At 55.1% G+C, this 12,063-nt stretch overlaps 1 protein-coding gene across 2 annotated transcripts; it reads right to left on the bottom strand.

Moving 5' to 3' along the window:
* Positions 1-4,500: 4,500 nt before the first annotated feature.
* LOC104356534 (nuclear receptor subfamily 4 group A member 2) lies at positions 4,501-10,915 on the bottom strand. Of its 2 annotated transcripts, XM_042784113.1 has the most exons (8): positions 10,848-10,915; positions 10,016-10,122; positions 8,961-9,826; positions 8,008-8,137; positions 7,721-7,884; positions 7,089-7,291; positions 5,365-5,543; positions 4,501-5,277 (listed from the first exon to the last, which is right to left on the bottom strand). In XM_042784113.1, exons 3-8 carry the CDS (start codon positions 9,822-9,824, stop codon positions 5,021-5,023), a joined length of 1,797 nt encoding a protein of 598 aa, XP_042640047.1. In that variant the 5' UTR covers positions 9,825-9,826; positions 10,016-10,122; positions 10,848-10,915; the 3' UTR covers positions 4,501-5,020. The 2 variants fall into 2 exon arrangements, with proteins under 2 accessions (XP_042640047.1, XP_042640046.1); XM_042784112.1 differs by lacking the exon at positions 10,016-10,122 and having other exon boundaries at positions 10,848-10,882.
* Positions 10,916-12,063: the final 1,148 nt, after the last annotated feature.

Here is a 12,063-nt window from a genome sequence, read left to right as displayed (position 1 = left end):
CATCTTAGGGAAGGTCCCAAATTTACCCCAAGATTTGGTTTGGTACAGAATACCGTAGCAGGTGTGGATGAAAAGCAGAAATTATCTGAACAGACATGGGGCCTATTCACCTAAACGTATTGTTTACATTTATCCAACATTAGTTTCATCGTCAGTCGTTCAGTAGCCCGGCACATTCGCCATCTTGCAGGAAACATTGCACTGGAACTCAAGCCATCACAAATCACCCTGCTGAATTAAGTAGGGCTGCCTGGCTAGGACTGTAATAAACCTAATGCATTTATATTGCATCTACATTAAGTTCTAGTTACGCAGAAATCCTTTGCCTTTAGATTCTTACAATCTGTATGCCAGGCGTGCTTCTTTGGAACGAGAGCACGAATCACCTGTTTTGTCAAAAGGAGCTCTTCTGGCCAGAGTTGCACCACATTAAAATGCAAAATCCCATTATTTACCTAGACACATACTTTGAAATAAAACAAATTAAAAAAAAAAAACAACAACAAAAACAAAAACAAAAACAAAACAACAACAAAAAAACAAACAAACAAACAAACAAACAAACAAAAAACATACCACAAAGCTTAAGTTGCTTTGCAGATCCATCCTTCTGCCTCCAAACCAACCCAGACCACAACAGTCTGGTGAAGGCTCCTATTTACTGCTAAAATAGGGGAGCAAAGACAGGAGGAAATCAGAAAAACAGAGAAAGAGCACACCATACAGAAAATGTCAAATATGTCAAAACATTCATGAATACCAACATCTCCCTCTGCACCATAACCAGCTGTAAAGGTTACTTAGGGCTAACGTCTCAGCAAGTGCAGATTATGCAGCAGTGGGTTTACTTATACATAAAAAATCAGCTACAGGTACATCCGAAGTGCTTTTACGCATGCAGCCAGTACTGGGATTTCTATCACTAAAGAAAAGTCAGAAGGGTAAAATCACATAAACCACAAATTTTCTAGCTTTGACTAGCCTAGACATAAATTCCTCCTGGCTGCTCTCTATGTATATGACATATGCAATGAGGATAATTAGGTAAAGGACTAAGAAAGCAAGTGTTGCTGATTGCATTCCAAAACTAATAAAGCTCCTGCCCGGGTCTCGTGCCTGCAGTAATTCATCTTCCCAGCGCCACGGCCAGGGAAGGCGGCTTCGGAATACGCCGCGACACTTTCTTGTCCCTAAGTCACCAATTGTGAATTATACCGGAATTACGGCAGGCAAGCGGAGTTGTATGGAACTCGGAGCATAACACACGCGAGGCACACATTGCGTTGTCCGGGGCCCTCAGATAAACGAAGCTTAAATTAAATGTCACGAGCTGAATACGATGTACTGTATAAGCAAACACCTGACCTGAATTCACCCCCCATTTGTTTGTCAAGTTTGTAAACCCGAGTAAGTTTTGGAAAATTATGCCTTAGCGCAATCTTCTCATCCTTCCACATCGGGAGGAGAAAGGTGTGCGGCTCTGGAGGGGAACAATGAGACCGTCCACAGCGTGGTTGTGTGGGGGCTCCACTGGAAACAGAAATGTGACTTTTAGGTGAATAAAGCAAACAGACTCCATTTTTATGCATCGGTGCATCAAAGGAGAAGATGGTGCGATCGTACTGGCAAAAAAAAGTTGGGTTCAAATCAGCCCAGCGGCCTGATAATGAACTACAAAAAAAGGAAATCCTGCGGGAACAAAACAGAATGGGGTTTGTCTGCCTTCTCACACCAGCCAAGCAGAAAAGGCAGTAACAAATTTCATCATCGGCACGGAGCTAAAACAATTAGGACAGTTACTAATCTGAAAAACTGTATGCCTACAGAAGTAAAATCTTGTAATAAATCCTCCCATTGATTCCACCATCTGAAAATTATTCCTTCAGCTCCATACTCTGCTGGGTGAGCTTCCACCCCGAGCATTTTTCTCAATGTCTCTGTACAGCGCTGCTCTCTCGCTTTCCTTCCTTCCTTCGCAGGGCTCTGCGGCGCGGGGAAGGCAGGGGCTGCTCTCTCGGGGGGCCGGGGTGGCCCCCCGCTCGCTGCTCGCTGGGGTGAAGCCCCCTCGGAGTCCCCCCACCCCTGGCAGTGTCCCCTCCCGTGGCTCCGGACCCGGCCCGGGGTCCCCGTGTCCCGCAGGTCACGCTCCCCCCGGCCCTTCGCACCGAGCCGTGGCCGGAGGGATGCGGGACGCAGGGAAAAGCCTGGAAACCTGCGGGAAGGTGGGAGCTGGGGGGGAAAGCCACGGCGGGGGGGGGGGGGGGTGGGGTGTAAAATAGCTGCCAAGGCAGAACTTCTGCTCTCCCCCCTGCTGCGGAGGATTAAGCGAGTGACAAAAGTTGCCGCGAAAGACGCCGAGAGAAGCGCTTGGTGAGAGCAGCCCTTGGCTCGGGGGACAAGGGAGGGGCTTGGGGAGGGGGGACCCTTCACGGAGGGGTTAAAGCCCCCGCGCCCCGGCTCAGTTAAGCTGCGCCCAACTCCGCGCCCGCGCCCCGCGCAGCCCCGCACACGTCGCACCCGGTTTTTATTTCTCCTTCCAACTCTCTCTGCGCATCCCTCGCCCCCCCCCCCCCCAAGCCCCAACCCCCGGCAAACCCCCCGGATGGGTCCGTTCCATCCCTCGCCCCCCTCCTCGGGGCTCGCCCGCCCCTCCCGCTGCGAGCCGCGGCTGCTGGCCCGGCGGGAACCGGCCGGGCCACCGACCGCAGCCCGTGGCCACCGGGCCAGCAGCCGCGACGGGGGTGACCCCCGGGGGGAGTCGGGGGGGGGGGGGGTGTGGGGAGCACAGGGCAGCGCCGGGCTGCGCCCCGCCGAGGGGGCGAGGGGCTGCAGCCGGGGCCGGCGCGGCTGCCGTGGTTCCGCGGGTGCGGAGCGGCCGCGGAGGGACGCGCGGTCCCTCGCTCCCGACATCCCGCCGGGCCGGGCGCTCCTCAGCCCCCCACGCCGCGCCCGTCCGTGGGTCCTCCTGGGTCGGGCAGGGCGGGATGAGTGGCCGAGAGTGGATTAAAACTGGTTTCGGGGGTGACATCCCACCCACCCCCCCCACACACACAAACCCCTCGGCCGACATTTCTTTTTTTCCTTGACGCAAAAGGCTGAAGTTTGCTAAATTCCCAGGCGTGCCACCGGAGTTTCGCTTCCTCCTCCCTTTCCACGCTCGGGGCCGGGACGCGGGTGGAGCGCACCCCCCGGCCCCCCCGGGGCAGCCCCGGCTCCGCCGGCCCCGGGAAGTTCCGCAGCGCGGTGCTGGCCGCGGTGGTCCCAGCAAAGCCGGGTACTGGGAACCCACCGCCGGAACCTTCGGGGGGGGAACCCAGCACCCCGCTTTGCTCCTCTGACGGGGGATGGGGGGGGTGGGGTGCCCCATCCCGCCCCCCTCAACCCCACCTCTGGGGCCGCGGGACAAGGTTTAGAAATTTAGACCCACGCCCCCCAAATCAAAGGTATTTGCCTGAGGAAATCGCGCGGGGAGCCCGGGGGGGGGATGTGTGGGGGGGTGGGCTGCCACGCCGCGAGTGTGGATGCTGCGGAGACCTGCCGCGGCAAAACAAACCCGGGAAAGGACCAACCTGGCAGCCTCAGGTTTCCTCCTCTTCCTCCCTTCTCCTCGGCCGTTATTGCTACAGGGCCAGGGGCTATTGTCCTGTAGGGGCAAGGGATGCTGGTGGTGCTGCTTCTCGCTTAGACAGAAAGAAGACGAAATTCTATTCGTTTACATGTTTTATTGTTGTAAACATTAAAATTGTCTTTCTCAAAGAAAGAGCTATCCGGAGGAAAAAAGAAAAAAAAAAAAAAAAACAAAAAAAAAATAATCAGCGTTTCTAACTGTCGTACACCATAGAAAAAAAGGCAGTGACTTGTATCATGTGCCATACTGGAAATATACAAAGAAAAAATACTACAGAATATGGCAATATTAAAAATATTACTCGAACACAAAATAATATATTAACCGACAATTTTAGACATAAAAAAACGGAACAAAACAAACCAAAAATTCAAAGTGCTCAGTAATTTCCAGGGAGTTATGTATATTATAAGCACTCTGGAAACAGTCAAAAGCTGCTGCATGCAAGATTTGTTTAGCTTTAGACAACAAAATAATCAAGATATAAACTTCTTTTTTAATCAACATCAACAGTACATACAACACTTACAAACAAGGAATGTCGGACGGTGTTTACAAACACTATGTGTCCCTTTGGGGAGGATTTCGGGTTCTGTAATACTTGTGCCCACCTATTTTACAATTGAGAAAATGTTTGAAGCTTAGATAACTACCAGTCTTTATAAAAGCTAACAGACTACATAGTGTCTGAAATACTATTTATAGAATATAGACATTACTGAAATAGCAAGTGCCTATAATATCGTCACCCCAGAATCGTCATGCTTTCCTGGTATGGAGAGATTTATTTTTCTTTCTATTCTCCCTTTTTTTTTTTTTTTTTTGCAAACATGTTTAGCTTTGATTTTTAATTTTTTTTTTTTTTTTTTTAGAATTGTTTCCCATATTTCTTCATAAATAGGCACAGAATAATTTTTAAAATGCCAAACTGCATCTGATAAATTTACAAGCCTTCGCCTTCTTAAATGACATGCCACCCACGCAACATTTAGGTTTTGTATATATTACAGCTTTCTTTTACAGCAGAAAACTTTAGTCTTTAGGAGGGTGAGACTTGTGGGTCACCTTAACACTTTGTTTGTCACCGCATGAGTCTTAGCTGCGCACCCGGCGTTGCCAGATATGTTCATCTTTTTAATCAGAAGTCCTTAATAATAAATTCATTTATAAGCTGATAATAAAAAGTTTATACCATGGTATTTGTGTAGTCCATGATCTGCATCCATGATGCCCCAGAGCCAAAATGCCCATTGACGTTCTGCCTGCAGGAGGTTTGCAACACTGGTTTGGGTGGGAAGCTGGCACCCAGGGGTGCTGCTCTGGGCCCAGGCGAATTCCCCCTCTGACAGGTGAAGTTCCTCTTCAGTTCACTGGAAGTGCATGGGAAGGGTCTTAAAAAGGTAAAGTGTCCAGAAAAAGTTTGTCGATTATTGCTGGCGGTGGCACCAAATCCTCCAGTTTCAGGTAGAAAATGCGCTGCAGCCCCTGCGTGCAAAGCGTGCGCAGTTCAGGGAGCTTCCCCAAGAGTTTGGACAAATAGTTGGGGCGATTCAGCCCCCCGTTATTAAAAGTCACATGGTCTTTGAGACAATTTACGATCTTGTTCTGAAGTTCTTCCACCCTCTTGGGTTCCTTAAGCCCGTGCCTCTCTGCAAAAGAGAAGGATGTGGCCGTTACGGGTCTGGCACGGAGCGGGAGGCGGGCGGGGGGCTGAGCAGCAAAGGGGGGACACTGACCTGTGACCATAGCCAGGGCAGCGATGCAAGAGAAGGCAGAGATATCGATGTTCATGTTTTGCAAGTTGGAGGAAAATTCAACAATGGAATCGATCCACTCCCCAAAGCCGCGGACGCACTGCAACCGGTGCAGGACCACCCCATTGCAGAAGATAAGCTTGCCCTCCACTGGATTTGACCTGGAAGGAATGTGACAACCCCAACATGAACAGATGGATGAATGAGTGAGAAAGGAAAAAATAGGTAGGAAGAGAAGGAAAGGAAGCGAGGGGAGAAGGAAGGAAGGAAGGAAGCGAGGGGAGAAGGAAGGAGGGAAGGAAGGAGGGAAGGAAGGAGGGAAGGAAGGAGGGAAGGAAGGAGGGAAGGAAGGAGGGAAGGAAGGAGGGAAGGAAGGAGGGAAGGAAGGAGGGAAGGAAGGAGGGAAGGAAGGAGGGAAGGAAGGAGGGAAGGAAGGAGGGAAGGAAGGAGGGAAGGAAGGAGGGAAGGAAGGAGGGAAGGAAGGAAGGAAGGAAGGAAGGAAGGAAGGAAGGAAGGAAGGAAGGAAGGAAGGAAGGAAGGAAGGAAGGAAGGAAGGAAGGAAGGAAGGAAGGAAGGAAGGAAGGAAGGAAGGAAGGAAGGAAGGAAGGAAGGAAGGAAGGAAGGAAGGAAGGAAGGAAGGAAGGAAGGAAGGAAGGAAGGAAGGAAGGAAGGAAGGAAGGAAGGAAGGAAGGAAGGAAGGAAGGAAGGAAGGAAGGAAGGAAGGAAGGAAGGAAGGAAGGAAGGAAGGAAGGAAGGAAGGAAGGAAGGAAGGAAGGAAGGAAGGAAGGAAGGAAGGAAGGAAGGAAGGAAGGAAGGAAGGAAGGAAGGAGGAAGGAAGGAAGGAAGGAAGGAAGGAAGGAAGGAAGGAAGGAAGGAAGGAAGGAAGGAAGGAAGGAAGGAAGGAGGAAGGAGGGAAAGGAAGGGAAAGGAAGGGAAAGGAAGGGAAAGGAAGGGAAAGGAAGGGAAAGGAAGGGAAAGGAAGGGAAAGGAAGGGAAAGGAAGGGAAAGGAAGGGAAAGGAAGGGAAAGGAAGGGAAAGGAAGGGAAAGGAAGAGAAAGGAAGGGAAAGAGAGAGAAAGGAAGAGAAAGAGAGAGAAAGGAAGGGAAAGGAAGGGAAAGAGAGAGAAAGGAAGGGAAAGGAAGGGAAAGAGAGAGAAAGGAAGGGAAAGAGAGAGAAAGAGAGAGAAGAGAAAAGAGAAAGAGAAAAAGAGAAAGAGAAAAAGAGAAAGAGAAAAAGAGAAAGAGAAAAAAGAGAAAGAGAAAAGAGAAAGAGAAAAAGAGAAAGAGAAAAAGAGAAAGAGAAAAAGAGAAAGAGAAAAAGAGAAAGAGAAAAAGAGAAAGAGAAAAAGAGAAAGAGAAAAAGAGAAAGAGAAAAAGAGAAAGAGAAAAAGAGAAAGAGAAAAAAGAGAAAGAGAAAAAGAGAAAGAGAAAAAGAGAACGAGAAAGAACGATGAAATAGATGAGAGTGAAATAGAAAAAAGAAAAAGAGGGAAAGGGAAATAAAGATTAAAAAAAAAAAAAAGAGAGAGAAAAAGAGAGAAGATGGGGGGAGAAAAGCTAAACAACTAATTACTTGAGGAGCAATAAATGAAGGATTTAAGAGGCACCTAATTACCGAGGAGTTAATAAAACGCAGATCAGTGGACCTTGAAAAGATCTGATTTCATAACCACCCCCAAGTTCCCCCCTCGGGTTCTGGGCGCTTACCTGTACGCCAGCCGCAGCACGAAGAGCTCCAGGAAGGCGGATTCAAAGAGCAGGTCCTGGTCCGTCTTCGGAAGGTCAGTGAAGCCGGGGATTTTCTCTGCCCATCCTCGGATGATCTCCATGGAGCCGGTCAAGAGATCATAGAACTGCTGGATGTGCTGCGTGTCATCTCCGCTCATCTGGTAGTCGGGGTTAGCCTGGAACTGGAAATTCATTTTAAAAAGCACTTAATGAGGTTCTCTAAAGTATATAACCCGTGAAATTGCTAACCCCGTTCCTAGCCGGGGAGCCGGGTTTTTCTAACAATTAAACTTCTCTCTGACCAGTAAGGAAATGAGCTGTTCCGGGGGCGACCGATTCCATTAGGAGCGGCGCGGCCGCGGCTCCCGAGCGGTGTCTGCGCGGCCCGATCCCGGGGCAGGGCAGAGCCCCCCTTCCCCCCCCCCCCCCCCCAAACACTCACAGCCCCCCCGGCGGGGCGGGCAGGGCAGGGCAGGGCAGGGCAGGGCAGGGCAGGGCAGGGCAGGGCAGGGCAGCCCGGCCCTCCCTCGCCTCTCCCCCCGCCGCCGGGCCGGCCGCCCCCTCCGCGGGTGGGCGCAGCGCGGTCCCTACGCGAGCTCGGTCCCGCTTACCCGGGAATAGTCCAGGCTGGTCATAGCCGGGTTGGAGTCGACATGGGCTCTCACCAGCGCACTGATCAGACTCACCGGGGGAGAGGGGGGAGAGGGCTCCTGGGGGCTCTTCGGTTTGGACGGCAAGCGACCCCTCCGGCCTTTTAGGCTGTCTGTGCGCACCACTGCAAGAGAGACGCTGCTCAGCCGCCCCGCGCCGGGCCCCGGGCTCTGCGCGGCTCTGCGCGGCTCTGCGCGGCTCGGCTCGGCGCGGCGCGGCGCGGCGCGGCGCGGCCCCGCGGACTCACCCTCCTTGACCATGCCGACGGCCAGGCACTTCTGGAAGCGGCAGTACTGGCACCGGTTGCGGCGGCGCTTGTCCACCGGGCAGCTCTTGTTGGCCAGACAGACGTACTTGGCGTTTTTCTGCACCGTGCGCTGGGGGGGGACACACGGACGGGGCGGTCAGCCCCGCTGCCCTGCCACCACCACCCCCGCTCTTATTTCCTTTTCCCCTTTTTTGTATTTTCTTATTATTTCTTTCCCCCTTTTTTTTTTTTTCCTCCTTTTTCTTTTATTTTTTTCTCATTTTTAAAAAATTTTTCTTTTTTTTATTTTTTTCTCTTTTATTTTTTCTCTTTTTTTTTTTTTTTACTTTTTGTCTTTATTTTTTCTTTTTATTTTTTTCTCCTTGTTTGCTTTTATTTTTTCTTTTTAAAATGTTTTCTCCTTTTTTCTTTTTTTTTTTTAATTTTTTCCTTTTTTAATTTTTTCTCCTTTTTACATTTTTTCCTCCTTTTTTTCCCCATTTTTTCTCCTTTTTTTTAAAATTTTTTCTCCTTTTAATTTTTTTTTTCTTTCTACATTTTTTCTCTTCTTTTTATTTTTCCTCTTCTTCTTTTCATTTTTTTTTTTTTTTTTTCCCCAGGGCCTTTACCAGGAGAAAATTGATAGCGTTAACATCCGAGCTAACCTCGCAGCTCCTAGCCGTGTTTTATATGCCGAGAGGAGGGAAGGAGACGCTCGGTAAATACAAATCCGTGGGCATTCATATTATTTACATCCCTCGGAGACCTCCTCTATTTAAAATGATAAGATTATTCAATCAGGATGGCGAAATAAAGAGATCACTTAATTTTCCCACCGGGAATTCTGTTCCACCCGGCCGGCTCCGCCGCCGCCCCCCGTCCCAGCAGGTTCCCAGCCGGCGGGGGCCGCGGCCGCCCGCCCCGTGCCCCCCCCCGCCGCCCTGCCCGCTCACCTTGAAGAAGCCCTTGCAGCCCTCGCAGGTGCGGACGCCGTAGTGCTGGCAGGCCGCGTTGTCCCCGCAGACGGCGCAGAGCCCCTCGTTGGAGGGGGACCCCCGGGAGGGCGGCGAGGGCACCTGGCTGTCCAGGAGCTGCGGAGCGTGGCCCAGCTGCAGCCCGGGGAAGGCCATGGAGGGCTGCTTGCGGATGGGGTTGGGGACGGCGAAGGCCTGCCCGTCCACGGCGTGGTGAGCCCCGGCCGGCTCGGGGTTCATGGGCACGTGGAGGGGCCCGTCGAAGCGCATCTGGCAGCTGGAGACGGGGGTGCCGGGGGGCGACTGCTTGAAGGAGAAGAGGGAGAGGCGGGAGACGGGCGTTTTGCGCTGCTCGAGCATGTGCGTGGTGGCCACGTAGTTGGGGTGGAAGTTGTGCAGGGAGCCGGGGTCGTCCCACACGGGGCCGTGCTGCACCTGGAAGCCGGGCGTGGAGGGGGTCGGGGGCGACGAGGGCTTGTAGTAGACGGAGCCTGAGTGGGACATCATCTCCTCGGACTGGGGGGGGAGGTGGCTGTGCTGCTGGTAGCCGTGCATCTGAATGTCTTCCACCTTAATGGAGGACTGCTGTCCGGACAGGGGCATTTGGTACAAGCAAGGTGGCTTCACGTCGTAGCTTGTGTTGTAGTTGTCCATAAAGGTACTGAAGCTGGGGAGAGAAGTGGTGGCAGTGATTTCAGTGTTGGTGAGGTCCATGCTAAACTTGACAAACTCCGGAGTTAAGAAATCGGAGCTGTATTCTCCCGAAGAGTGGTAACTGTAGCTCTGGGAGGCCGGGCTGGCTCCTTGAGGCGAGGACCCATACTGAGCCTGAACACAGGGCATGGCTGGAAACGAAACACGGACATATAGACTCGGCCCGCACAACCGCGCTCCCTCCGCCCCGCTCCGCGCCGTTCCGCGCCGGGGACCGCGCAGCCCCGGCCGGCGGGGTGGGTGATGGAGGTGGGGGGGGGGGGGGGGGGGGGGGTTGGCGCGGATCGAGCCGCGGAGCCGCGGGAACGGAGCGCACAAACCTTCCGCCGCGTTAGAGGCGTTGTCGGGGGAGCTGAAGGCGGACAGTGTCGGAGGTCAGCGGAGTTTCCGCGGGTTTAGAGCGCGGAGGAGGAGCCCAGCGCGCCGGCTGAAACACAGACACGCGGAGCCGCTCGTGGGATGCGCAGGGAGCCGCGGAGCCGCTCGTGGGATGCGCAGGGAGCCGCGGAGCGGGGCAGCCCCGGCCCGGGGGTGCGGAGGGTCCCGGGCAGGGCGGGCTCAGCCGGCGGCACCCCCAGAGCCCCCGAGGAGCCGCGCTGGCTTCGGTCCGGGTTTGGGTTTGTTTGGTTGGGTTTGGGTTTTTTTTTTTTTTTTTTATGGGGGAGGGTGGTTTGGTTTGGGTTTTTTTTTTTTGTTTGTTTTTGGAATCGGGAAGAAAACTTTCCACGGGCGGGCTGTCACGCGGCTCTGGGACAAGCAGCCCGGTTTGCCCCCCGGGTTTTGGGGCGAGAGGAGCCGGTTGGCTTTGCCGTCCCCGCCCGTAAGGAGAGGGAGAGCCGGGCGTGGGCTCGGCAGCCGCGCAGGACACGGGTGACAGCGAGCCCGGGTAGGAGCCGCAGCCCGCCCGTCCAGCCTGGCGGCACCACGGGTGACGCGCGTCCACGGGCGGCCCGTCCCGTCCCCTCCCGCCCCATCCCGGACAGCGGGACCCCCGCGGCACCTCCCGGGCTTCCCACCCCACCCCACCCCACTCCCCCCCCGGAGTGCTGAAGCAGCGCCGGATCCCACGCGTGACGGCAACGCGGAGCCGCCGTGGGGCGAGCGGGGTGGGTAGGCGGACTGCGCGTGGGGCTGCGCGCGTGGGGCACTCACCGGAGAGCGGAGACCTGTGCATGCATCCAAGTGCCGGGCGGCGGTCGGGACCGCGGGGGGGGTGGGGGGGGTGGGGGTGTGCGGCCCACGGGCGCGGGTGGGGAGGGGGGGGGGGGAGCCCACGGCACGTCGGGGCTGCGGCGGGGAGCGCGGCGGCGGGGAGCGCGGCAGCCGGAGTGTCCCTGCCCCGCAATGTGCCTTTGTTTATGTGGGGCTCCCTCCGCCACAGCCAACGTGCACCTCGAGCCCCCGCGCGTCACCGCGCGTCAGCGCCGCGCCCGCCCAATCAGCGCGCCGAGGGGGCCGGCCTTCCCCCGCCCCCTTGGCCGCGCGCTCCCTTTGGTAAATTTCCGACGGTGACGTCACGCCGCGGGGACACGCCCCTCAAGGTGGGCGCCCCCACCCCCCCCCCCCCCCCCCACCCACCCCAATCGCGACGGCACGGGCGCCCACACCGCCGTCGCGACCCCACGCCCCCTCGCCACCGTGTCCACGCGCGGGTGGGGCGTGGCCTCATTTGCATAGAGGGCGGTGGCGTCACCCGCCCGGCGAAAGGGAAAAAGTGAGAGTGGGGCGTGGCGGCGCGTGTCTCCCACCCACCCACAGCCACCCCCCCACCCCCCCCCCCCTGCGTCACCATTGACGCAACCACCCGGCGCGCCAAAAATAGCGCGCGCCCCGACGGGAGCTCCCGGGGCGCGGGGAGCTCCCGGGCCCCGGGGGGCGCGGACCCGGGGGCTCCCCCCCCGCTCCTTTTTGGGGGGAAACCCCTGCTTTTTGGAACACAACCGGAGCCAAGAGCCGTACATCATCCCCGTGCCGCCTTTTATTTATCGCCTCCGTTCTTCCTTACAAACGCACCCCTTTTCCTACCCCACGCGAAAATCTAAGCGGTTTTTATTTTATTTATCCCCCCCGCCCAGCGCAACCCCCTGATTTGCATCACTAAAAGCACAAGTTTGGGTCAGCGCGGGCTGGAGAAAGTGTCGGGGGAAGGGGGGGAAAGGAAGCAAAGCAGAGCTGGTTTGGCATAATTACAGGCACTGCATTTATTAAAAACCCATCAGGAATCTTAATTTTGCGGGTCTGTGCAGTGTGGGCTGCGCTGGCGCGGAGGGATCTGGTGGGGTCGCTTGGCCTCCTCGGCGGTGGGCTCTGACACCCACTCCGGATCCTCCCACGCGACGGGACCCTCTGCTACGGCCCAGCCTGTGAG

The sequence above is a fragment of the Tyto alba genome, unplaced genomic scaffold (assembly GCF_018691265.1).
Source record: "Tyto alba isolate M040663 unplaced genomic scaffold, T.alba_DEE_v4.0 Super-Scaffold_7, whole genome shotgun sequence".
Lineage (NCBI taxonomy): Eukaryota > Metazoa > Chordata > Aves > Strigiformes > Tytonidae > Tyto > Tyto alba.
The sequence above is the reverse complement of the archived record's forward strand: the minus strand, read 5'-3'. Positions and strand labels throughout refer to the sequence as shown.

Bases quoted from the DNA above. Each gene is read 5' to 3' on its own strand.
- LOC104356534 (XM_042784112.1), bottom strand. From the start codon at position 10,869: ATGCACAGGTCTCCGCTCTCCG. The intron at 9,827-10,847 runs GTGAGTGCCCCA...TTTCGTTTCCAG, and splicing joins GCACAGGTCTCCGCTCTCCG to CCATGCCCTGTGTTCAGGCT. The intron at 8,138-8,960 runs GTGAGCGGGCAG...GTCCCCCCCCAG, and splicing joins GCTGCAAGGGCTTCTTCAAG to CGCACGGTGCAGAAAAACGC.